The sequence below is a fragment of the Ambystoma mexicanum genome, chromosome 11 (genome assembly GCF_040938575.1).
Source record: "Ambystoma mexicanum isolate Mex_15411 chromosome 11, UKY_AmexF1_1, whole genome shotgun sequence".
NCBI lineage: Eukaryota > Metazoa > Chordata > Amphibia > Caudata > Ambystomatidae > Ambystoma > Ambystoma mexicanum.
This window is the reverse complement of record NC_090934.1, coordinates 1,294,071,436-1,294,096,394: the sequence shown is the minus strand read 5'-3', so window position 1 is coordinate 1,294,096,394 and position 24,959 is coordinate 1,294,071,436. Positions and strand designations below refer to the sequence as shown.

At 47.9% G+C, this 24,959-nt stretch overlaps 1 protein-coding gene across 2 annotated transcripts in view; it reads right to left on the bottom strand.

Moving 5' to 3' along the window:
• The window catches only part of COPS2 (COP9 signalosome subunit 2), a 764,758-nt gene that overhangs the window by 330,130 nt on the left and 409,669 nt on the right, over nucleotides 1–24,959 (bottom strand). Inside the window, exon 5 of one of the 2 annotated variants that reach the window (XM_069624784.1) lies at nucleotides 4,219–4,308. In XM_069624784.1, coding sequence (XP_069480885.1) covers nucleotides 4,219–4,308 — 90 coding nt within the window. Of the gene's footprint in view, nucleotides 1–4,218; nucleotides 4,330–24,959 lie in introns of both variants that reach the window. The other variant, XM_069624783.1, reaches the window with a different exon arrangement.

Here is a 24,959-nt window from a genome sequence, read left to right as displayed (position 1 = left end):
GACAGACTTTTTAAACAGCTATATAGGTGGTGTTGAGAGACTAGATTATGAGTGGCTTCTATTTCCATAGAGAACTGAGGACTCTACAACAGCAAAGATAACCTCTGACAATGATCATGCCTAACACCAAGAGCTTGTCGAGGAAAGGAAAAGATACTGAGCCGAATTGGGGAAACAGATTCTACCCAAAGGAAGAGCGACCTATTGGAACTAAAAGTATCAAGCAAAGTTACAAGAACTGGCTTCGCATGTCCAAAGCCCAACGACTCCAGTGGGATGCGGAAGGTATGCTTGGAACCCTAACTAACCGAAATACTCGAGCCATGTGGTTCCTTTTGAATGGCCAGGATAAACAGGCAGCGTTAATAATTCCAGCTGTGCCAGAAGCAGCATGGTGTCCCACTTTACGCTCCTCTATGCAAAAAGCCATAGCCACAATGATCAACCTGAAGTCCCCAGTTAAACTAAATTGGAAATTGAGTGAGACAGATAAAGTGCTGACCCAAATTAAAAAACTGAACTCTTCGCGAGCTCCAAGCCCTGATGGACCGACCAACATGATTCTAAAAGCAAATCCTGATGCTTGGGATCTGTCAATCTTTGTTTTAGGCAATCATGGAAAACAAGCAGATTCCCAAGACCTGGAAAATGCTGTGTTAATACCAATATTTAAACAAGGAGACAGGTCGATTCCTACCAACTATCACTCAATAGCCTTATTAGACACGCTGGGGAAATTCTTTGCGTCATGTTACTGCAGCATCTAACCACGTCGTTGATACAAAATAACAGAAGAGACCCCAGACAAACCAGGTTTGTTAAGGGAGTTGATACTAATGTTGACCTCATGGTATTAAACCCGCTAAAGCTAGAGGCGATGAAATCTAAAACCAAAAAGGATGCATTTTTATTGATATGAAGCAGGCATTCGACAGCGTAGACCGAGGCAAGTTATGGAATAAAGTACAGAATTGGAAATGCCCTCCTGATTTATCAGATGCTAATCGGGCCCTCTATTCAAATAATTCGGTCCAGATGAGGCTGTCGGCCGTGGGGGCCACTGCAAAGAAAATTGACACATGGAATGGTCTGAAACAGGGTTGCCCTCTAGCGGCAAGCTTATTCAAAATGTACATCTCTGATATAGTGGCTACCCAGAAAGAAGAGCCTCTGAATGGTACTGCGGTGCCATGGATGTCTGTGCGTACGACCTAGTCCTTCTAGACAAGACCCATGTTGGACTTCAAAAGGCGACTGAATGCTTGGACTATCTACATCAAAGAAAACGGTCTCATCATAAATACTGCGAAGACTCAAAAAATTACCTTTTTCAACCAACAGGGATCTAGCAAACGAAACAGCTCCCCGTTTTTGGGATGTAATAAGCTGGTTTTGGTCCAGACGATAAAATACCTAGGAGTCTGGTTAAATTCAAGCATCAGTGAAAACGAATGGGAGTCAGCTTTAAGAGTGAAAGTGAATTCCTTGAACCAACAAGCTCTCATTCTGCACCAAAAAATATGGGAAATTGTCACTGCACCCAGTGCTGACCTATCAACAAAGTAGCCCAAATAGTGACATTTGGTGCAGATGCAACTCAATTTACATGGCGGATTTGGGACCTGCTAAAAGGCTTCTTCTAGAGGAAAGTTCTCCCTTTGCCTCAATCTTTTCCAGTATCATGGATTAGATATCAAATAGCTGCTCAATCGATGCATTCATTGGTACTCTGGAAATCACTTGACCTCTTTCATAAAACCATTGCAGACAAAACAGTTCCACCAATGGACATATTGAGATCAATCCAGAATACCAGCCAAAATGTGATACTGAACAACTGGAAACTGAAATGTATCCAATTGATTGAAGCCTTAGGATGCTCAATGGAAACCTTGAAGCATAATCCCATGTTAATAAAGAAGCAAATCCAATGGAATGACAAACGCAGGAAACAAAACTGCAATACAAACTCTCAATTAACTGCCCAGAGGAAAATCAAGCATTGAATCAACTACCCATCTGTCTGCAGCAATTTCCATGGAAAAAATTTGAGCTCTCTTCTTAAGATTTAGGCTAAATCTGCTACCTACGAGGGAGGTGTTCGCGCAGACGAAACAACTGAATGGGCTTTAAAGACCGGTCAATCCTGTAAAGATTGCTTGCATCAAGAAACATTATACCATCTCTTAATTGATTGTGAGGCCATCACACATGTAAGAACAAAATCCAGAGATACGCTTCCAAAGGACGCCACACCACTAGAGAGGAAAGATGGACTTCTTTGATAATTGGAGGACAAAAGTCCCTAATTTTCAGAGTCGTACAGTTTTGGATGGCAATCTAGACGTTAAAACACTTAAGTGATTGAAATGAAGTTTTGTATTTTTCTAACTTGATGAGAAATAAGGAAAGGTTTGTAATAAACTAAGTCATTAAATAAAAAAAATAGATACTTTCACACATGGATATTGAGTATTGAATAATTTGTTGATGAACACTGAAAACTGACCTTATTTGGTGGTCATTATGTTTATGGATATTTAGGACTTTGTGATAAGATGCATTTACGAGGGTGTGAAAACCTTACTATTTTTGATGCAGGTAGTTCGGCTACAAAAGGGCTGCCTGCTAAGCAGACCCTCCTGTTTTTTGTAACCAATGTCTTTATGCGTTTAAGTGCAGTAGGTTAATCGCAGAATGTAACACCCAGAAGATCATAGGTGACACTAAGTATGGAAATAAGCCCAAAGTCCATAAAAGCAGAGATCTGCACATTGATCTTCAATTCCAATTCATTCTAGTAATCTAGTGTAGCAAAATTAACCTTTGAAATTCTCATAGAGTCTGTGCAATTAGCAGAGTGATCTGTGCAAATGAGGATTGGGATATGCAAATTACCATAAATTGGTACACCTTTCAGAGATTAGATAGTTAATTTTTAGATTAGTAAAGACACTAAAAAGAAGCGGAACCATTACACAACCTTGCCTTACATCCCGTGAGTCAACAGTGCTGTCAATAGTTAATTAAGAACCCCCATTTTCCATACAATGTTCTGCATTTCTGTTATATTAGCCGAGAAAGTCCTCTTGACTTGCCACAATTAAATACAGATATGGGTTTGCTCTAATGTCCCTAACCCTTTTTCCAAACCATAGTTGAATGGGGCCACCACATTATTTGCTGAGAACTAATCTACTAGCGCAGGAAGGATTATTTTTCCTAGGAGTTTGAAAGCTGTGTCCACCAAAGATATTAAGCAGTAGCTTTTTGGAGGTATAGAGTTCTCTAACACACTGGAATCATGATTACCATCTTCCAAGAGTCAGGATGTATTACTCCATTCTCTTTTGCTTGTGGCTTGTGTTTTATGTTCAATGCCGTGCTGTGCTGTCTTTTCATGAACACATTTCATTAGTTACTTATGTTGTTCTTAGCTGTGCAATATAGAAAATTGATTCTTGATGCCTTTTTTTCGAATGCGCATCTTTTACTTCAAGCTTGAGCTTTGTCTCATCTGAACTACAGCTGTTCTCTTTAAGTTGATCACACAAACTATGCTCGAATGTATCCTGCATTCTATTATTCACATTTTATTTGGGCTTGGCTATTCTGTTAATCTCTCTCCCGACCCCCTGGGCTCTACTGGCTTCCACTTAAGCTTTCTGAAGTTCTGTCCTATGTGCTTCATCCTTTCGACTGTTGTCCCCTAAACTTTAGCATGCTCTTCAGACTGCTCTAGGTTTCCTTCAAATGTTTTCATACATTTAATACATCTAAACATTCATTCTACAATCTTTTTCCAAGCGTACCTGCTAGTTTACTTTCCTATTGAACATACTTCATCTGCATAGTTTGAATTCGTTTTTTGTAGTAATGCATAGCAATTAGACTGTGCAATGCTTAGAATAAACGTTCTATACAGTTGACAGTAAATAAAAACTGAAACATGTAAATCATGCACTTGACACATCGTGTGTGAAGGTGCCGCAGTTAATTAAATGAATACTTACAATTTAACAGCGGGCCATTTAAAACAGCAAAACATTTAAAACAGATGCATCACAAAACTCAGTGCAGGCATTATACACGTTTGTGAGAAGGACATGATCTGAAGAGTGCTCCCTGTATTTGATTTGCTTAATTAGAGAACATGGAAAACTTATTTTGAAGCAGGCAAACATCTAAAGAACCAAGCAATTTACCAGCAAGCTTTACCTTTGTGTTCGTCTTAAACCATAACCTATCATTCTTTGCATCTTTTAAAGCTTCCAGTGTTGTTTCATAGAATTCCTGCAGTAAGTCCATCTGATATAAAAAATCAGAATTCTATAATTATAAAACAGCAAATGTTTACCTATTAATAACGTCAAAGTGAACAAAAGTGAAAAGAGCATGGTTATTCTTCAAAACATTAATACAGTATTCAAATGCAACAAACATAATATAACATGTAATGACAATCTGAATTATATTTAATAGAAGCACAGTACAGCTTAGGCTTCATTATCATACTTTAATATTAAAGCTAACTTTTACAGGTTAAGTCCTTACAACAATCAATACTGGAGTTCCAATGCCCATATATCAAGATATGCATTGGTTTTAACCGTCCACCTGAAAACCTTTCCCCAAATCTCTAACAGTTATTTTTCGTAAGGAAATCTACATTTGGGAAGAGTTCATGCACCTTCTCAAAGGTCAGCTTAACCTGCTCACAATATGTTCAACATATCCTACTCCAACAATTACTTTTAAAAATGTCAAAGCAAAGAGCATTATGCTTAGCAGACATTTTAAGCCTTCCGTTGCATTTTGCAACTTAATTCTCATACACCACACAATTTACATTTCATTAAGTGGCATCTATACATGTGCGTGCCATTCTTCAGATGTGTTCAGAGATCCACGGAGGGAGCCACATCCAAAACTTTGGCAAAGTAGGGTTATTTTTAAATTAAATTTGTATTAATGTTTCCACATAACAAAAGAGAAAACAAAGGACACCCAGGTCATTATAACAAACCATACAATTTCAACTCCCTCGTTTACCCCCCTAGCCCCCACACCCTTGGTATATTCAACAAACACCCCCAGAAAAACAATCCTTGTGTGCGGTACCGAAAAAATATATCCCAGATGGATCAACCACCCACAAACCCGAGGAGAAGAGCCATATACCACACCCTCCATTAACTGCACATACTCTGGTCCACCAACCCGCCCATGGCACCATAAACCTCACTGAGACATAAACCTCCTACAAAAATCACCCAATTCCTCTACCATTTCTAATCTCTTCCCGTGATGGGACTCTGTGATCTTTTCCATGACAAATATTCTTTGCCTTATTGACCCATTCGCCTCTTTCAATGCATGGCCAAACATGCCCATGCTGCTACCAATAGAAAATGTGCCAAGTGAGTCAAACTGATACGTCCCCTCCACCTCTTCCAACCCGAATAGTACAAGTAGTGGTGTCTGCTCCATCTATTTCTTTAATCCATCCAAGCACTTCAGCCCAGAAGACCTGTGCCTTATCACATCCCCACCACATCCAAGCCACCAAAACGGACTTGCTCCCCTAAACATCCTAAAGAAACCGCACAGGGTCATACTGCCACCTATGTCATAAATGGATCCTGTGAAGCTTATATTGGCAGAAAATTGACGCCTTAAATGCTCTACTGTACATTTTACACCCCAATGTTCAGTCTATACCCAATTCCAAATCCCTTCCACACCTCACCTGAAGTTTCTCTGTGGTCCCTTTAAAAGCTACCAACAAGGTAGCATACAGCCGAGAAAATCGACCCCTTCATCTCAGTTTGATTATGAAGAACTTTTTCCATTAGGGGTGAGCTACTGCTGTATCTGCGCTCTCCATGCCGCCACATGATCACCCCAATTAGTTGCAAATTACCAGGTTACTCACCGAAGTGACCACCTTACTCCTAGTCCATAGTCCCCTTTCCGCCATACTTGTGGGACATCTCTCCGTCCTGTGGAAGGGGACCGGAGCACTTTGTAAAAGCATCCAAATGTTTTTCAAAAATGTGCCCCTCCTCCCTTTCCTGCGCGGGGCCCGGCACGCGGCCGTAACCCCGCCCACCTTGGCTCCGCCCCGCACATCACCCATCAGTCCTTTTCTATCGCCGGGTAAAAAGACCCACTAGCAATAACAGAGGAACCTTAATAGAGGGTGCGGCGGGTGGGCGTATGGAGGAAAGGGGACTATGGACCAGGAGTAAGGTGGTCACTACGGTCAGTAACCTGGTAATACTCCTACGTCCCGTCCCCTTTCCTCCATACTTGTGGGAGATTCCCAGGATCTACGGGTGGATGGAAATACCCTTTACTGAAACAGGTTCTTCAGCACAGCCTGATCAAACTGAGCGTCAGCTCTAGAGCTCATATCGAGACAGTAATGCTTACAGAAAGCAGATGGGGAGGCCCAAGTAGCTGCCCTAGCGATGGACTCCCAGGGAACATATTTCTGAAAAGCAACCGCGGCTGCCTTGCCCCGCACCAGGTGTGCATGGATACCTTTAGGAGGTTTCAGCCTTTGGACGGTCAAAGACTCCGTGATGCAGGCGGCAATCCACCTGGAAATAGTTGCCTTAGATGCCGGCTTGCCCTGAGGGTTACCGAAGGTCACAAAAAGTTGAGAAGAACTGCTAAGCTCGGAAATCCTGTCCAGGTAGAATTTAAGAGCTCTTCGGACATCAAGACAGTGTAGAACTCTTTCAGCCTTTGAGACAGGGTTCGGAAAAAAGACAGGAAGGGAGATAGACTGATTCAGATGGAAATCGGTCACTCCCTTCGGTAGGAAAGCCGGGTTTGTCCGAAGGACTACCTTGTCCTTGTGAAAGACCAAGAAAGGATGCTCCACCGACGATGCCTGGAGCTCACTCACTCTCCTTGCTGACGTAACGGCGGCTAGAAAGGACACTTTCCAAGACAAGCACCTGAGGTCTACCGTAGCCATTGGTTCAAATGGTTTATGGCACAGCGCCGTCAGGACTACAATTAGGTCCCATGGCGGGTGCGGATTACGAACCGGAGGTCTGTAGAAAGGTAAGCGGAAACCGCTGAGAGATAAGTCCTGCATGACAGAACATGAACCCCTGACTCAGCTAGGAAGGACACGAAGGACAGCACCGTGTCAATCGTGGCCGCCCTCGGATCCAACTTCTTCTCCAAACACCAATGACAGAACCTGAGCCATTTACTCCTGTATTGAGATCTGGTCGAGGGTTTCCTGGCTGCCTGGATAATGCACATGTTATCCGCAGACAAACTCAGATGCTCTAAAGACTTGAACTCAGGCACCATGCCGCCAAGCTGAGCGATTATGGGGAGGGGTGCCACATCTGTTCCCCCTGGTGAAGAAGATCGGGAGTTACTGCTAACCTGATCGGCGGATACACCGACAGGTGTTGAAGTTCTGAGAACCAAAACCTGGCCGGCCACCACGGGGCTATCAGTAGAAGGGAACAGTTCACAGAGTTCTTCAACTTCCAAATTGCACAGTGAACTAGAGGCAGAGGCGGGAAGGCGTAAGCTCTCATGTTGTGCCATGGAATCTCGAGAGCAGCCCCCAGAGAGGAGGCTCCCAGCCCCCCTCTGGAGGCATACTGAGGAAGTTAATTGTTCACCGCCGTGGCGAAGAGGTCCACCTCCGGTGTGCCCCAACGCAAGAAAATCCATGATAGGACCTCGGCCTTAAACTCCCACTCGTAGCTGACCACTGTCCGCCGGCTGAGAGCATCTGCTGTGACATTCAGCTGGCCCGGGATGCGCACTGCAAGCAGCAAGACACCATGAAGCACGGCCCACTCCCAAATCTGGATGGACAGGTCCACGAGGGGGGGAGGCTTCGTTCTCCCTTGCTTGTTTATGTAATACATTGATACCACATTGTCCGTTCTTATGCGGACCACCTTGTTGACAATGAGCGGTCTGAACGCACTGAGCGCTAGGAAGATCGGCAGAAGCTCCAAATGATTTATGTGCAGGAGCTTGTCCTGAGGCGACCAGAGGTCCGAGACCTGAAGAAGATCTAACGTCGCACCCCACCCGAGGAGGGAGGAGTCTGTCGTGATCGTCACCGTGGGGACCGAGTCCTGAAACCCCGTGCCCCCAAACAGATTGCCGAGAGATGACCACCAATCCAGGTCCACTCATGGAATCCAGAATCATTATCCGCATGGAATCTGGATCCACTGCCTGACGCCATGAATTCCCAAGAGCCATCTGGGTCCGTCTCATTTTGAGACGAGCAAGAGGAAGAGCCAGTACACACGAGGCTATGAGGCCCAGAAGCCTCTGGAACCACCAGGCCGACATGCTCTCCGACTGCGCAAACATCTGACATGTGGCCACCAGATCCGCCATTCTGTCCCCGGTCAGATACACTCTGCAGTCGATTGTGTTCTAACGAAAACCCAGGAAGATCAGGTCCTGTGAGACCGTCATGGAGGATTTCCACCAGTTCACTGACAGCCCAAGATGGAACAGGAGCTGAAGGAGAGACTGGAGGTTGCCCGCTGCTGCCAACGGACAACGGCTGCGTAAGAGCCAGTCGTCCAAATAAGGATACACATGGATACCCTGGAGACGAAGATAGGCCGCAATCACCGACATCCTCTTCGTGAAGACACGCGGCGCCGAGCTGAGGCCAAAAGGAAGCACCCGAAACTGGAAGTGCTCCTCTCCCAAAGAGAAATGGAGGCATTTCCTGTGTGGATTCCAAATCAGGATATGCATGTAGGCATCCTGAAGATCCACAACGCTGAGCCAATCGCCCATCTGCAAAGAGGAGCGTATCTGGCCCGGCGTGATCATCTTGAATTTCTCTTGGGGTAGGAAAAGATTGAACTGGGAAAGGTCTAGGAAGGTGCCTAGGCCAGCCTGGTTGGGTTTGGGCACCGTAAACAGCCGGGAGTAGAAGCCCTCCCCTCGCTCCCCAAGGGGAACGGGTTCCACAGCTCTGAGGTCCAGAAGTTTTTGAACCTCGGCCTTGAGGGAGTGTGAGCCCGACAGCTGAAAAGGAGGGTTGAAGGGTGGGGTAGGGGGTAAAGGTAAGCGGAAGCCCGCTCGAGCGACTGACGAGACCCATCTGTCTTCTGTGATGTTCTGCAACGCCTCCCAATGAGACGCAATGCGTCCTCCCACCGGGGTCTCGTGCGAACGCGGAACACCCTCATTTGGCAGGCTTATCGGTGGCGGTGCCACCTGAACCTACAGCGGTTATTCCCTGCAGGAGTATCCAGTCTGCGAGATTTGTGGTCGAGAAAGCCCCTAAAACCAGAGGAAGGTCGACTTTGCGACAACAGACTCTGGGATTTGAAAGGAGCTTTAACCCGAACAGACAATGATTTAGCCGTCTGAGTGCTATCCTGGTTTTGGTGAGCTCTACATCAGTAGAAGAATGAAAAAGCTCCTTACCATTGAATGGAAGGTCCAACACCTTGTCTTGCACTTCCTTAGAAAATTTAGTGGCATGCAGCCACGCCTGCCGTGAGGAATCAACCCCAAGCATCAGGCCCCAAGCCGAGGTGTCTACGTGATGAGCCGCAGCCTCCAGGAGATCCTGGGCCAAGACCCTTGCATCGGAAAGGCCTCCTTTGAAGTCTTCCAACTTCTCAACCGGGTGTGCCCCTCAAACTCCGACAGACCTTTCCACATCCGCATGTTAGCTCCCGCCAATATCAATTCGGCATTGGCCTGCCTGAGCTGCAAGGCCGAGTTGGTGAAGATTTTCCTCCCGAGGGAGTCGAGGAGCTTGTCCTCCTTTCCCAGAACCCGAGTAGCCGTCGTGGAAGAAGATGGTGCAGGCCTGGACTGCAAAGTGGCCCCAGCCACCACTGTGGAGGAGGGAGGCGGACAAGACGACAGGGCCACCTCTTCCGAAAAATGCAGCCTGTACCTTGCGTCAATCTTTTTATTGACAAAAAGTCCCGAGTGTGGCCTTTCCCAGACTCTTCGGACCTCGGCCAGAACGTCCTTCTGCAGGAACAGGCCGGTACGCTCGAAGGGAGACAGGGTGAACAGCCCAGAAAACACGCCCTCCTGCGGAGCGGGTGCCTCGGGCACCGGAACATCTAAGAAACTCATCATGTCCAGTACCCGGTCATGAAAGGCTCTGATAGAGCGGGGAAGGTCCTCGTTGTCCAGATCGCCTTGAGGGTCATCTGACAGGTCAGGATCCTGCTGAGCCTTGTCAGGCACTGCCTTGTCCACTGGGGACAATGGAGGCATAGGCGGAAGAGCAGGGGGGGGCACCACGGGCAAGGGAGGCGCCGGCGGAACCACCCGAGGAATGGGTGGAGGCGCCGGTGGACATATCTCCTTGAAAAGCCCTTTGAAATATTCCCTCATGGGGTCGGTGCGCATAAGCGCTTGAAATTTACCGAAAAAGGCAACCTCAGGAGACTGTTTCGGGACCTGAGGAGGCCTCATGAGGTGGACAAATCCAGGGACGTAACGGGGAAGGGTGCCACACCGGCCCCTGCACCGACGTATCCACATAAATCAAAGGAGCTGCCCCGCGGGCAATGAAACATTGTGCGGAAGAGGCATCCGGGGGTTCCAATCATAAACCGGCCGGTAAGGATGCGCACAAGGGACCTTAGGTTCACCCAAGAGACCGAGTCCTACACCAGAAGCTGATGGTGTAGTTGTAGGGGTAGCACCTAAAATGGCCGCCGTGGTCGTGGCGGGAACGGGCGCCATTTTGTCCTCATCCGAGGGGAACTGCGGCACGTGAGGAAGTGAGGCAGGGGTCCCCGTCGATGGATGAGGGGTCTTAATCTTAGCCTTAACATAAGGAACCCCGGCCGAGCCGGTACTACGAGGCCTGGAATGTTTTTGTGACATACCAAACGCCAACTGAGCCTTCGAAGGAAGGACCTCGGCACTGCTGGTAAACTAAGAACTTTGCTTCTTTGCCCCCTCAACAGATCTAGTATCACCACAAGAGCGGGAACGGTGCGCTTTCACCGACAAAGCCTTGTCCGGCCGCTCAGAACTGTTGGTAGCTTTAGCCTCTGTACGAGGGACCTCGCACCCAGGCCCGGTAAACGCCTTTTCTGCGCGGGCCTCGAACATCCGTTCGGTAACTACAAGCCCAGCCAAGGCCTCGGGGCGCACCCCGGTTTTGTTTTTGAGGGAAGCCGACAGAGGCCTCAGAGCAAACTCCGGTACCCCACGACTCAGAACTGGGTCTACAAACAGCCCCCACAGGAGGTGCCTCGGTGCGTACTACGGTGTTCACAGGCCCCTTACGTAGACCCTCAGAGAAAACTCCGGTAGAATTATTAGGCCCAACGAGCACCTCAGGGCGAACCCCAGTAACAGAGCGATCAACGCCCCTCCCGGACCGAGAGGAACCCGGGAAGGTATCCCCTGGCCAAAGTGCTCTGAAAAGTAAAGAACTTACCAGGGGTTTTTTCTTCTCGACGATGAACGCCCGAAAATGCGAATGGAGGAGTTTGTCGGAACACCTCCTCCCACCGCTCCAGCCGACGTTGAAGTGCCCGGACCGAAAGGGAGTCACAGTAAAAACAGGAGTTCCAACGGTGTTCCGGACCCAAAACACTCTAAACAAAGAGGATGGGGATCCGCCCTCGTGAAGCGACGGTGACACAATGAACAATCTGGAAAGTCTAATTTGAAAGACAGACTAGTAAACGAACGATAGCGGGAGCCAGGGAGGAAAAAAGGGAAGAAAATCTTCTGAGGATGCAAGTGCGTCCGGCCCCGATCGAGCGGAGAAAAGGACTGATGGGCGATGAAAAAAATGTGGATGCTTTTACAAAGTGCTCCGGTCCCGTCCCACAGGACGGAGAGATGTCCCACAAGTATGGAGGAAAGGGGACGGGACGTAGGAGTATAAACAAAACTAACTTCCCAATGCACAGAGCTTCTTCCAAGTTCACTATGGGAACAAACTCCTCCCCCCACCCCCATAACTGCCAAATCCTTGTTAAGCCCGCCTCAAACCAACTCTGAAACCTATCTAGGTTCCGAATGTGATTTCTCACCCCTGGAGCCCCCACAAATGGCTGAAAGGAGAAGGACAGCAGGTGGTAGGTAATCCCCTCCACCCCCTTGCCTCTATGCCAAAGTATCTCAAAGTATGGGTTATTCTCTGATCGTACGCGGAAGCCCATCTCTCGGTACCGATAACCATTCCCCCGCTGATGCGGCACTAAGATAATGGTATCCAGTCCCACCCAATGCCACTTCACTTGTTCCTGCAGGTGAGATTTCAATTCCCTAAACTGGGACGCCTTATAATCCAAATAAAGATCTGGGAGACCCACTCTGTCCTTGGGTAATCATCAAAATATCATACGCTGCCCTAGCCCTCTTTCCCTGCATACAAATCTCAAAATTCTGCTCCTAGTCTGCCGGAACATGAAATCAGGAACCTCAATGGGCAGCATCTGAAATAAAAACAGCACTCTGGGGAGAAGGTTCATCTTTATCGCGTCAAGACGCCCCGTCCATCATATGGTCAATTTATCCCATATCACTAAATAACCTTTGTAACAATGGGGGATAGTTAACCTCATACAGCCCAGACACCTCCCTTGTTATGAGGACCCTGAGAGAATGGAACTTGTCCTCCCTCATCTCCATTCCCAAGCACTCCAGTCCCTGTGTATTTTGACCCCCACTGAACACCCCTGGTCAAAAGGGAACAAATTAGATTTCAACTATTAATTTAAAAACCTGAAAAAATCCGATTTGAATAATCAACTCCACCACCGCCAGGACCGATTCCTAAAATGTAACAAGATATCGTCCGCGCATAACCTCAAATTAAATTCCGACTCTGCCACCTTTATCCATTCCACTCGCGGGTCATCCCTTATTCTCTGGGCCAGTGGGTTCAAGCGAAAGCGTAAAAAGTAGAGGCTAGAAGGGGCATCCCTGGCTGGTGCCTCTAGCTAGGTCAAAAACCCCAGAAAATCTTCCCTTTACCACAACACAGGATGTGGGCCTGAGTACATAGCCTTAATCCCTTTCAAAACGTTGCCCCCAAATCCACACAACACTGCCTCGAAAAAGTCTCAGTCTACTGTGAAATGCTTTCTGCATCTGTGGAAAGCAAAGTGGGATTGCCCCCCACAAACCTCCTTGTTCCAGCTCCATGAAAAGGTTCTTCTGAATAATAGCTGCACCATGACGTACTCTTATAAACCCCACTTGATCTAAGTAGACTAGTCTGGGCATATATACACATCTAATCTGGAGACCAGGACCCACTTAAATATGTTGGCGTCCACGTTGAGAAGCAAAATGGGTCTACAAGAACCACATAAGCAGGGGCCCTTTCCTTCCTTAGGTACTACTGTTATAAGTGTCATCTGAAATGACCCAGGAGCACAAACCGACGACAGAATGTGATTAAACAGTGTCACCAAATGCGGAACAAGTAGGGCGGAGAATGATCTATAAAAACGCAGCGTGTATCCATTGTCTCCCAGGGCCTTGCCCAACTTTAATAGAAAAATGGCCCCCACAATCTCCTCTTCCGTAATGGGAGCCTCCAAACTCTCCACTTCGACAAACGTCAACAATGGGAAAGAGCTCAGATAAGCTACCAAACCCTCAAAATCCACTGGTACCTCCAACGCATATAGCTCCTCATAGAAGGATGCAAATCTATCGACAATCCCCTCCACCTCAGCTATCCACCTTTAAGCTCGCTGTCCACAAAGAAGGGCTGCCAAAATCCCATCTGCCCTTTCGAACAACCTTGCATACTTCCAACGATTTCAACTCCTCCCTTTTACCCGTGACCTCCTCAATCAATACTTCTACCCCTGAATCTGCTTCCCCAATTCTCTCTTCAAGGGTCTTATTCTCAATCCTGATTTCCAATAATATTTGTACCTTCTTCTGCATCCCCCTCCCTAATCAACAATACCTGCCAAGACACTTTGGCAGCATCCCAAACAATACATAAGTCAACCACCCAGTATCATTAATCAAAAAGAATTCCTTCATGGCCCGCTAAAATTCCTCTCTAAATACCTGATCCTTCCAAAGTGACTCATTACATCGCCATGAAGTGTTTCGAGTACCCAGACTCATCAACGATAAATCCAGGTGCACCATCTCATGATCCGTCCAACTAATCGGGACTATCTCACAACCCAGTGCCCTCTCCTGCTACTGTCCAGGCAAGCAAGTGTAATCCATAGGAGCATGTGTCGGAGAGAAAAAAGTAAAACCTCTTTCCTGAAGATGAAATAAACGCCACATATTGTACAAGTCGTAAGAGTCTAAGCAGGCTTGGAAGCCCCACTCGTCAGAGTAGCCCAGCCCCGACCAGCCTATCAAGCAATGGGTTAGCCCCCTCACCTGCATGCCACTTGCCATCCTGAGCTGCAGGTGAGTGTTTGATACATTCCCCCCCACCGTCCGAGTTCTCCCCGACCTCTTTGTAGCCCAATTTTAATTTCTTTAAAAAAAGAAAAAGTACTCTAACCCCTACCAAGCGCTTAGCACGCTCCTTTTCCCCGGCTCCCATTCTCTCCCACTTCCATATCCGCCTCCCACAACCCATGATTGGCTGCTACTGAGGCCCTTCTGAGGCCTAGCCCCGCCTCCGATTGGTGGATGATAACCCATTTTAGTCAACCATCCAGGACAGCCAGTTGTCCATGCAGCGGAGGACCCAGAGGCAAAGGACAGCAGCTCCAGACCGTGTTGGCCCGTGTTAGCCTGTGGTGCCTGCAGCAGTTAACCAACAAGCGACAAGGTAGGGGCGGTCCGGACAGGGGTGACCAGCCCTTACTGCTCCCCTATGAACTGTCCAACCCATTTAAATTACACTCTTACCAAATTGTTGTCGCTCTGTGCATCTAGATTCTGCCCCTTCGGCATCACTTAAGGAAAATCGTGCCCCTCGCCATTTCTTGCATCTAGATAGACTGCGTTAAGGTAAACTGTACCCCTTCTCCATGTCCTATGCAAAATTGTGCCCCTCGCTATATCTTGCATCTAGATTGACTGTGTGAAGTTATCTAATTCTTGCATCTGGATAGACTGTGTGAAGGTAAATTGTGCCCCTCTGCCATTTCTTAACTGCCTACTTAGTGTCCATAGTCCCCATGACTGTATCCCATACCGCCCCCAGCTGACCGAAATTCAAGGTTATATCAAAAGATACAGTTAATCCCTCCAACCAAAGTGACTACACCTTACTTCTTCTCTAGCACTGTGGTCAAGCCTGCTTTCTCCTTAAGTGCCCCAACTATGTGCGCCACCTCCCGCTCTATCCAGGTATCCCAAAGCACAATTGCCCTGACCAGATACCCTAGGTCAGGTAAGTGCACAAATCCAGGATTGTATCCAAGTGGAAATTTACCATTCCACAGACAGACAATCTGATACTCCCTTTGCATAAATTATACAGAATGCCACAATCTGGACGAATCAGAACAGCATGCAGGCACAGCTCTAGGCCTGTTGAGACCACCCCTTTACACCAAACTCATCTTGCACCTACACACAACCTTCATCCCAACCCAGCATCCTACACTTTTCACCTCCTCACCCAACACCCTAACCTCCCCTCCCACCAACTAATATGCCCCACTCGCAGATCCCACTCTGCTCATTCAAGAGCAGCCATTTGGAGAGCGGGAGCAGGAAACCCTATCTCCAGCAACAATCCAGACTGCACAGCAAACCATTTAAAACCACTTTCCCACACCACACCCACCAATAACCACTCACCCGCACCAACGGCACGCACCGTTCCCCATCAACATAGCACCAGCAACCCGCATTTCCCCAGCTTCAGTGCAGCAAGAACAGCTTTTGCCAAAACTCCACGCTTCACTGTCCCTCCTACTCTCACCCACACCCCTCGGGCTGCCAAAAACCCTAATAAAGGCACTGGCCAAGGCCACCAGAAGCACTTCCCAGACTCATGTGTCATCCATCCCATTCTACAAACCCTACCACCACACTATAAGAGCCAAACCTCCCCACCTCCCCACCGACACAAACCCCAGACCTATCCCTATTCCATTCATCTCCCATACCCGATGTCTCAGGTCCTACAGACCAGACCACCCACGCCCGCCCTGCACAACCACCCTCCTTGGCCCTACCCACCGCAACTACCAACTCTCGCCCACCTCACCCCCTAACTGCATCCTTCCGCAACTTCCGTTCACCTCACCACCCCTCCTCACTCCACTCACCACAGCACCCCCAACAACTGACCCAGGACATACAAGGACACTCCACCAACTAACCTGCACACTCATCAACGCCAGGTCAGCCTCCAAAAATATATTCCACATCCTTGACCTCATCACAGAAGAAAAACCAGACATTCTTTTCATCACCGAGACCTGGTTTGCAGACAACTATAAGCCCAGCACGCACATGGCCCTCCCCCTCGGTTATAACCTTACTGTCCAAAACAAAGCCCAAAGAGTTGGAGGACTAGCAACACTACACAATATCCACTGATAACTAAGGACACCTCATCCAACAATTCAGACTACGAGTCGCTCTTGGTGAAACTGCAACTGTCACCATCCACCTCGCACAGTTCCCTACTCATCCATTTACCCCCAGGGACGACAAAAACTTTGCAGACACAATAGGCGAAGCGCTGGCCACCAACCTCATCCTCCATCCAACACTTACCATGTTAGGAGATTTGAACATCTGGTTTGTCTCACCCTCAAATTCCATTACCCAATCACTCGCAGACAATCTAGAATCACTCAGTCTGACAATACATCTCTGCACCCACCCACACAGGAGGGAGGCCACACCCTCGATGCGATCTTCAGCACCACCAACATATCTACCCAGCACCCTCCACCCCACCCGCTACCAAGATCTGATCATTCAGCAATTTACTTCGGACCACAGCAGACTGAGACCATGGCAGCGCACATACACCACCCACTCCCCCTGACCCCCCGATACCACTATGGAATAAAGTCGTTATCATCCCAGATCTAGTAAACTCCCTCACTTAACTCCCTCCCAACACTCGCCCTCCATGAGGGCCCTCCTCCGATCAAAATGGTCGACTTCTTGTGAACGGACCTGGAGAACCTCCAACTCGGTCCAGAACAAAACCGCCCTAGCAAGAATAACCAGAGCGTACAGATAGGAGATCAGGAAAAGCAAGAAAAAAATTCTATAGGAATAAAATCCTGAACGCTCGAAACCCAAGTAAGGAATTGCATAGAATCTCCAAATTGAACTCCCGGCCTGCACCAGCCCTGCCCCACTGGTCACACAAGCACTATGTGTACACTTACACAATGTTGCTACTGACAGACATATGGACATCCCTCTAAATTGTGCCTTTCCTTTCTAAACTCCTTGAACGCCTTGCCTACTCAACTCTCTTCCTTTGTCTCTACTTGCTCTCTCCTTCCCCCTTTCCAATCTGACTTCCGGTCCCAAACATTCCACTGAAACTGCTCTCACCTCTATTCTCAACTCACTCCTCTCGTCACGCTAAACAATCCTCTATTCTTATTCTCCTTGATCTCTCTGCCGCTTTTGACACTGTCGATCACCCACTCCTGCTCCTCACTCTCTCCTCCTTTTGATTCAAAGGCCCTGTTCTAAAATGGCTATCCTCTTATCTTTCTGCCCGTTCCTTTGCTGTTTCATGGGGAGGCCAGACCTCTCCTTCCTTCCCTCTAACTTATGGTGTTCCTCAAGGCTCTGTACTTGGTCCTTTCCTCTTCTCTCTCTACACCTCCCTTATCGCCCCTGTTATCTCCTCCTTTGGCATCTCCCATCATTTCTATGCTGATGATACTCAGCTCTCTCTCTCTCTATCTTTCTCCTCCTTCACACCTGTAACGCTCACCTGATTCCCGCAGAGGCGCCGGTCTTGCCTGGGTGAATGCCGTATCTTCAAAGGTGATGTGTAACACACGTTTGGCTCTTTGGGCTGGACCTCTGTGCACTGTATGTCTGACTTGAAGAGTAAGATGTCTGCAGATAGAAAATATGGGATTAATGAACTGGGGTTATTGGGTGCCTCTCTCCTCTTCCCTTTCTCTTCTCCTGTAGAACCCCAAAGGTTAACGCCCTCACCTTAGGTAAGTGAACGCCGAGCTCTCCATCTGCCTCGGGGCAGGGTGCCGTAACCAGTTTCTTCACTGGATAAGGGTGCAGGCCTCTTGACCTCAGAGGACTGCTGTCCGACGTTAACTGCACGAACGGTAAGTTCTGGGCACTTCAAATGTCTTAAAAGTCTTTTGTAATGATATCTCTTGTTTTGCAGGGTTCCGGCGATGGCGGATGGCGGGCTGATGAGAATTGAGGATCGAACCCGCGTGAGGAATAGAAGCGCCTGGAAGCACGTAAGTAAGCGCTTGTAGCCTGCTTCACGATGCGCACTAACTGTCCCTTTTATCTTGCAGGTACAAGTTCGGAGCTTTAGAGAAGCTGAAGGGTGCTGGAATACCCACTGGATTCGGCGTGGGAAGGAGTAATGGCACGTGAGTAATAAAGTTGCCCAATGTCTTTAAACGCACCTTCTTTTGTCTTTCAGATGCGGGATGCAGCGCCGAAGGCCTCCGGAGCGTGCGAAGAGCTGGTAAGCTTTTGTCTTTCAGATGCCGGAATGCAGTGCGAAGACCTCCGGAGCATGCGAAGAGTAGGTAAGCCTTTGTCTTTCAGATGCCGGAATGCAGCGCGAGGCGTTGGTGACAGCCGATGGACCTGGTAAGAGATGCGCTGCCACTGAAGACCGTAGTGCTAACCTGTTCTTTCTTTGTCTTTACAGGTGCTGCTGAAGACTGGATTCCAGGTTGGTAAGCCTTTGTTCCCTTAGGCCCAGGATCAGAAGCAGAAGACACGATGAGCGTTCTGCTGCAGAGAATGCAGAATAACACAAAGCAAGATTCATCCATCGGGTGTGGTTTAAATAGCCTCCTGTAGTGCTTAGGTGTCTCCTTCCACAGCCACGCCTAGGTAAGAAAAGAGTTCCTGCTTTCCAGAAGAGTTCCAGTGTTCTGAACCTAGGGAGTGGCTCCTGCTCCACCCAACAGGAAAAGTAGTCCCAAACAGAAGAGGATCAGGGGTTCAACTGGCAGGTAAGTAAGCAGCAGGGTCTGCTGCAGGTATGTCCACCCAAGCATTATGAGCCCGGCGCTTCCAGCGCTGGGACTGGGCATCTTTATGAGCCTGGTGCCACTGGCGCCAGGACAGGGTCCAAAACGTCCCAATTGGGACTGGCTGGCACTCGGAACCGGGGTTATGGGTCTGCTTCCAAGGGAGTCGGGCAAGTCCTGATTTTTTGGAAGCAGAGATCATGACAGTACCCCCCCTCAAGGCCCCTCCCAAACCGGGCTTCTCCTGGGGTTTGGGCTTGTTAGGAAATGTTCGATGAAATCTTTTGATTAGACAAGGCGCGTGGACATATTCTGCAGGTTCCCAGGATCTTTCTTGGGGACCGTAGCCTTTCCAGTCAATCAGGTAAAATAGTTTAGATTTGGAGATCTTGGAATCCAGGATGCTTTTGACTTCAAACTCGAGTTCTCCATCAACTAGAATAGGTTTTGGAGATGTAGTTAGTCGGGTTTGAGGTTGCACGGGTTTTAATAGAGAGACGTGGAAGACCGGATGTATCTTCATGTGAGGGGGCAAGTCCAACTTGACCGCTACTGGATTTACTATGGTAGTGATGGAATAGGGACCAAGGTATCTTGGGTTGAATGTGCGTGGTCCTTTTAGAGGTAGATATTTGGTGGATAACCAGACTTGATCTCCTACTTGATATTGGGGGGCTTCCTTCCGATGTTGGTCTGCTCCTTTCTTGTATTGTTCTTTAGCCCTTTGAAGGTGAGAAACGGCTTCCTTAAAGGCTTGGGTGATTGTAGAATGCAGGTGGTCTACTGCTGGTGTTCCAAGATCTTGGAGTGGATCCAACTCCGAGGTTCGAGGGTGACTACCGTATAAAAGAAAAAACGGGGTCTTCCCAGTTCCCGAGTGGACAGAGTTATTGTAGGCATATTCGGCTATCCAAAGGATATCTTTCCAAGTTTTTTCAGTTTGTTGTAGCATGCAGCGCAAATACTGTTCCAGAGTTTGATTGGTCCTCTCGGTTTGTCCGTCGGTTTGAGGGTGGTGGCTGGTCGAAAGTCTCACATCAATTTGAGCCGACCGACAGCAACTTCGCCAAAAATGAGAAATAAATTGACTACCTCGATCCGAAATTAGAACTGAAGGAAAACCGTGCAGTCGGACAATGTTTTCGAGAAATTCTCGGGCCAGAGTTGCTGCTGTTGGTAAGCCTTTGAGTGGAATGAAATGCGCCATCTTGGAAAATAGGTCCACGATTACTAGGATCGTATTGTATCCGCAGCATGGAGGTAGATCGGTGATGAAGTCCATAGAAAGCGTATGCCAAGGGCGAAGCGGGATATCAATAGGGCGTAAGAGGCCGGCTGGTTTTTCCTTTTGACTCTTGTTTTGGGCGCCTACTCCACAGGACATTATAAAGTCTCTGATATCTTTTTTCCAAGACGGCCACCAGAAGTAGCGCTTGATCTTTTCCGAGGTCTTGGTCATACCGGGATGTCCTTCCATTAAAGAATCGTGATAACAAGAGATTACCTTTTTCTGTAAATCTGTGCTGGGCAGGTATAACCGTTCTTGGAAATATAATAGGTTGTCCTTCACCGTAAAGTCCTTTCCCTGCAGATGCCAATTCTGTATGTCTGCTGGAGTTACCAGTAGCCTGGCTTTATCCTTAACTTCCTCTATGGATTGTGTGGCGATTACATCTAGAATTCTTTGTTCGGGAATGATAGGTACAGGTTTAGGATTGATCAAATGTTCTTCCACTCCCATCCGAGAAAGGGCATCCGCTTTACCGTTTTTTTGTACCAGGTCGATAGGTAATTATGAAGTCAAACTCGGCAAAGAATAGTGCCCAACGGAGTTGCCTAGAGGATTGAGCTTTTGCGGTTTTCAAATATTGCAGGTTTCGGTGATCTGTAATCACAGTAACGGTGTGTCGGGCCCCCAGAAAGATAATGCCGCCAAGCCTTAAAGGCGGACTTGATAGCTAGAAGTTCCTTATCAGTAATAGTGTAATTGATTTCAGGAGGCGAGAATTTGCGGGACCAAAATGCCACGGGATGCAACTGATTGGTTACTGGGTCCTTTTGTGATAGAACTGCCCCCATGGCAAGGCTCGAAGCATCAGTTTCAACGATGTAGGGGAGTTCTGGGCGAGGATGTTTTAAGATCGGTGCAGAGATAAATCTAGTCTTCAAATTCTGGAAAGCTTGTTCCGCCTCGGTAGACCATTCAAAACGTTTGTTTTTCTTTAACAAGGAGGTGATGGGCTGGACTATTCGAGAGAATTCGGGGATAAACCTGCGGTAAAAGTTAGCGAAGCCTAACATGCTTTGAACACCTTTTACGGAGGATGGCGATGGCCATTTGAGAATTGCATCGACCTTCTTTGAATCCATACGCACTCCGCTAGGAGATATGAATCCCAAGAATTCAACTTCAGTCACGTTGAAAACACATTTTTCCAACTTAGCGAAAAGTTTGTGTTGACGCAATCTCTCGAGGACCATTTTCACGTGTTTCCGATGTTCAGTTTCCGATGAAGAATAAACAAGGATGTCGTCAATGTAAACAACAACACACACATCTATGAGCTCTCTGAGGACATCGTTCATAAAATATTGAAAGGCAGCCGGGGCATTGCAAAGTCCGAAGGGCATGACCTGATATTCAAATAGCCCATACTTGGTGCGGAAGGCCGTCTTCCATTCATCGCCCTCTTTTACTCGTACCAAGTGGTAGGCTCCTCGAAGATCCAGCTTTGTATATATGCATGCTTTTCTGACTTGGTCCAGGAGTTCAGGGATCAAAGGTAACGGATATCTATTCTTAACGGTGATCTGGTTCAGGGCGCGATAATCTATACAAGTTCTAAGGTCCCCTTGTTTTTTTGGAACGAAGAACAAAGCTGAGGAAGCAGGGGACTTGGAAGGACGAATAAACCCATTCGCTAGGTATTGATCCAGGTATTGTCGGAGGTGAAGATTCTCAGGCTCGGTGAGGGCATAAATTCTACTACAAGGAGGAGTAGATCCAGGTATCAGGTCTATCTGGCAGTCATAAGACCTATGAGGAGGTAGAGAGTTTGCCTGATCCTTCCGGAAAACATCTTGGAATTCTAGGTATTCAGGAGGTAACTGGGGAGCCTCCGAGGAAATTGCTGCCAGTGCAACACCAGGTCGAGGGTGACAAGTAGAGACACATTCTGGAAACTGAACCGTTCTTGCTCGCCAATCGATCTGAGGATTGTGCTTCTCTAACCAAGGAATTCCTAGAATAATCTGGAACTGAGGGGCCTTGATCACATCGAACACGATCTTCTCATGGTGTCCATCTTGACTTACTAGCGTCACTTCTTGGGTGGTATGCGTTACTGGTCCGGAGGCTATCTCCGTACCATCCACCGTAGTAATGACGTCCTTTACAGCCTTTGGACAAAGAGTCAGATTCATCCTCAAAACCATTTCATGATCGACATAATTGCCGATGGCACCGCTGTCGACGTAAGCTTCAATCGCATGTAATCGATCCGGATGTTCAGGGCTAATGAGGACCATAGGTATCACGAAATGCGAGGTCACTGAACTGGTTTTAACGCTCGGCAAGAGGACCTCTATTCTTGTCGGGCGAGGTCGTTTCCCTGCTCAGAGTTTGTGACCCTGGTAACTGCAGCTCCTACTGCCTTCTTGGCTGGTTTCACCGGACAGTCTCGAAGAAAGTGCCCCGAGTTTCCGCAATAGAGGCATAATTGCAGCTGTTTTCTCCTTTCCCGCTCCTTTTGTATTAGTGGTCCTTTCAGGCCCCCTATTTGCATGGGTTCCCCGGAGTCTACTCCTTTGGTAGGAGTTGGTGGGTTTGGAAAATACTCGAGCATCAAACTTGGAACGATCGGCCTTCCTGTTCTGCAGTCAATTTGAACGACTAAGTCAATATAGTCCGAACAGTCTTTCGGGGGATTCACTACTTGGGCTAACACATCTTTGAGCTCTCCACGTAGACCTCTATAAAACAGCGTAATCTTTTTGTCCTCAGGCCATCGAGTTTCCACTATCAGTCTGTTGAAAGACGCAATATAAGCCAAAAGGTCTTGATTACCCTGTCGCAATGAAAGGAGCTCATTGTCCAAGGCCTGCCCCTGTGAATGTCTTGCAAACAGTTTTTCCATACTGAGCTGAAAAGCTTGAAAATCATGGAGAACCGGATCATCTTGATTAACTAGAGGGATCGACCAGTCTGCCGCATTGCCACTAAGGTACGAAAGCACGAAAGCTACCTTAGCTTGATCAGTTGGAAAGGCTGCTGGCCGGCATAAGAAGTGCAACCGGCACTGATTAATAAATACTGCAAACCTCTTTGGGTCACCAGAAAATCGTTCGGGCGGAGCCAGAGGTACATTCCCAGGTAGGTTGATCTGCACTGGGTTCGTAGAGGATGTTGAAGGAAGATTTGCCCCTGATGCGGGTAACGGAGTTTGTCCGGCTTGTAACTGTAGCAATTGTCTAGCGAGATTGTCTGTTTGCTCCTTGGAAATAATCAGTTCCCTTCTTAGAGCATTCGTTTCCTGACGGGCTTGCACTTCTGCTCTTAGTTCCCCAAGTAACTGGGCTAGCTGGTCGGTATCCAAGGTTTCCATAGCGCCTGGGTGGGAGTTTTGCGGTAGGCTTTGTGTTCTGTAACGCTCACCTGATTCCCGCAGAGGCGCCGGTCTTGACTTGGTGAATGCTGTATCTTCAAAGGTGATGTGTAACACACGGTTGGCTCTTTGGGCTGGACCTCTGTGCACTGTATGTCTGACTTGAAGAGTAAGATGTCTGCAGATAGAAAATATGGGATTAATGAACTGGGGTTATTGGGTGCCTCTCTCCTCTTCCCTTTCTTTTCTCCTGTAGAACCCCAAAGGTTAACGCCCTCACCTTAGGTAAGTGAACGCCAAGCTCTCCATCTGCCTCGGGGCAGGGTGCCGTAACCAGTTTCTTCACTGGATAAGGGTGCAGGCCTCTTGACCTCAGAGGACTGCTGTCCGTCGTTAACTGCACGAACGGTAAGTTCTGGGGACTTCAAATGTCTTAAAAGTCTTTTGTAATGATATCTCTTGTTTTGCAGGGTTCCGGCGATGGCGGATGGCGGGCTGATGAGAGTTGAGGATCGAACCCGCGTGAGGAATAGAAGCGCCTGGAAACACGTAAGTAAGCGCTTGTAGCCTGCTTCACGATGCGCACTAACTGTCCCTTTTATCTTGCAGGTACAAGTTCGATGCTTTAGAGAAGCTGAAGGGTGCTGGAATACCCACCGGATTCGGCGTGGGAAGGAGTAATGGCACATGAGTAATAAAGTTGCCCAATGTCTTTAAACGCACCTTCTTTTGTCTTTCAGATGCGGGATGCAGCGCCGAAGGCCTCCGGAGCATGCGAAGAGTAGGTAAGCCTTTGTCTTTCAGATGCCGGAATGCAGCGCGAGGCGTTGGTGACAGCCGATGGACCAGGTAAGAGATGCGCTGCCACTGAAGACCGTAGTGCTAACCTGTTCTTTGTCTTTACAGGTGCTGCTGAAGACTGGATTCCAGGATGGTAAGCCTTTGTTCCCTTAGGCCCAGGATCAGAAGCAGAAGACACGATTAGCGTTCTGCTGCAGAGCATGCAGAATAACACAAAGCAAGATTCATCCATCGGGTGTGGTTTAAATAGCCTCCTGTAGTGCTTAGGTGTCTCCTTCCACAGCCACGCCTAGGTAAGAAAAGAGTTCCTGCTTTCCAGAAGAGTTCCAGTGTTCTGAACCTAGGGAGTGGCTCCTGCCCCACCCAACAGGAAAAGTAGTCCCAAACAGAAGAGGATCAGGGGTTCAACTGGCAGGTAAGTAAG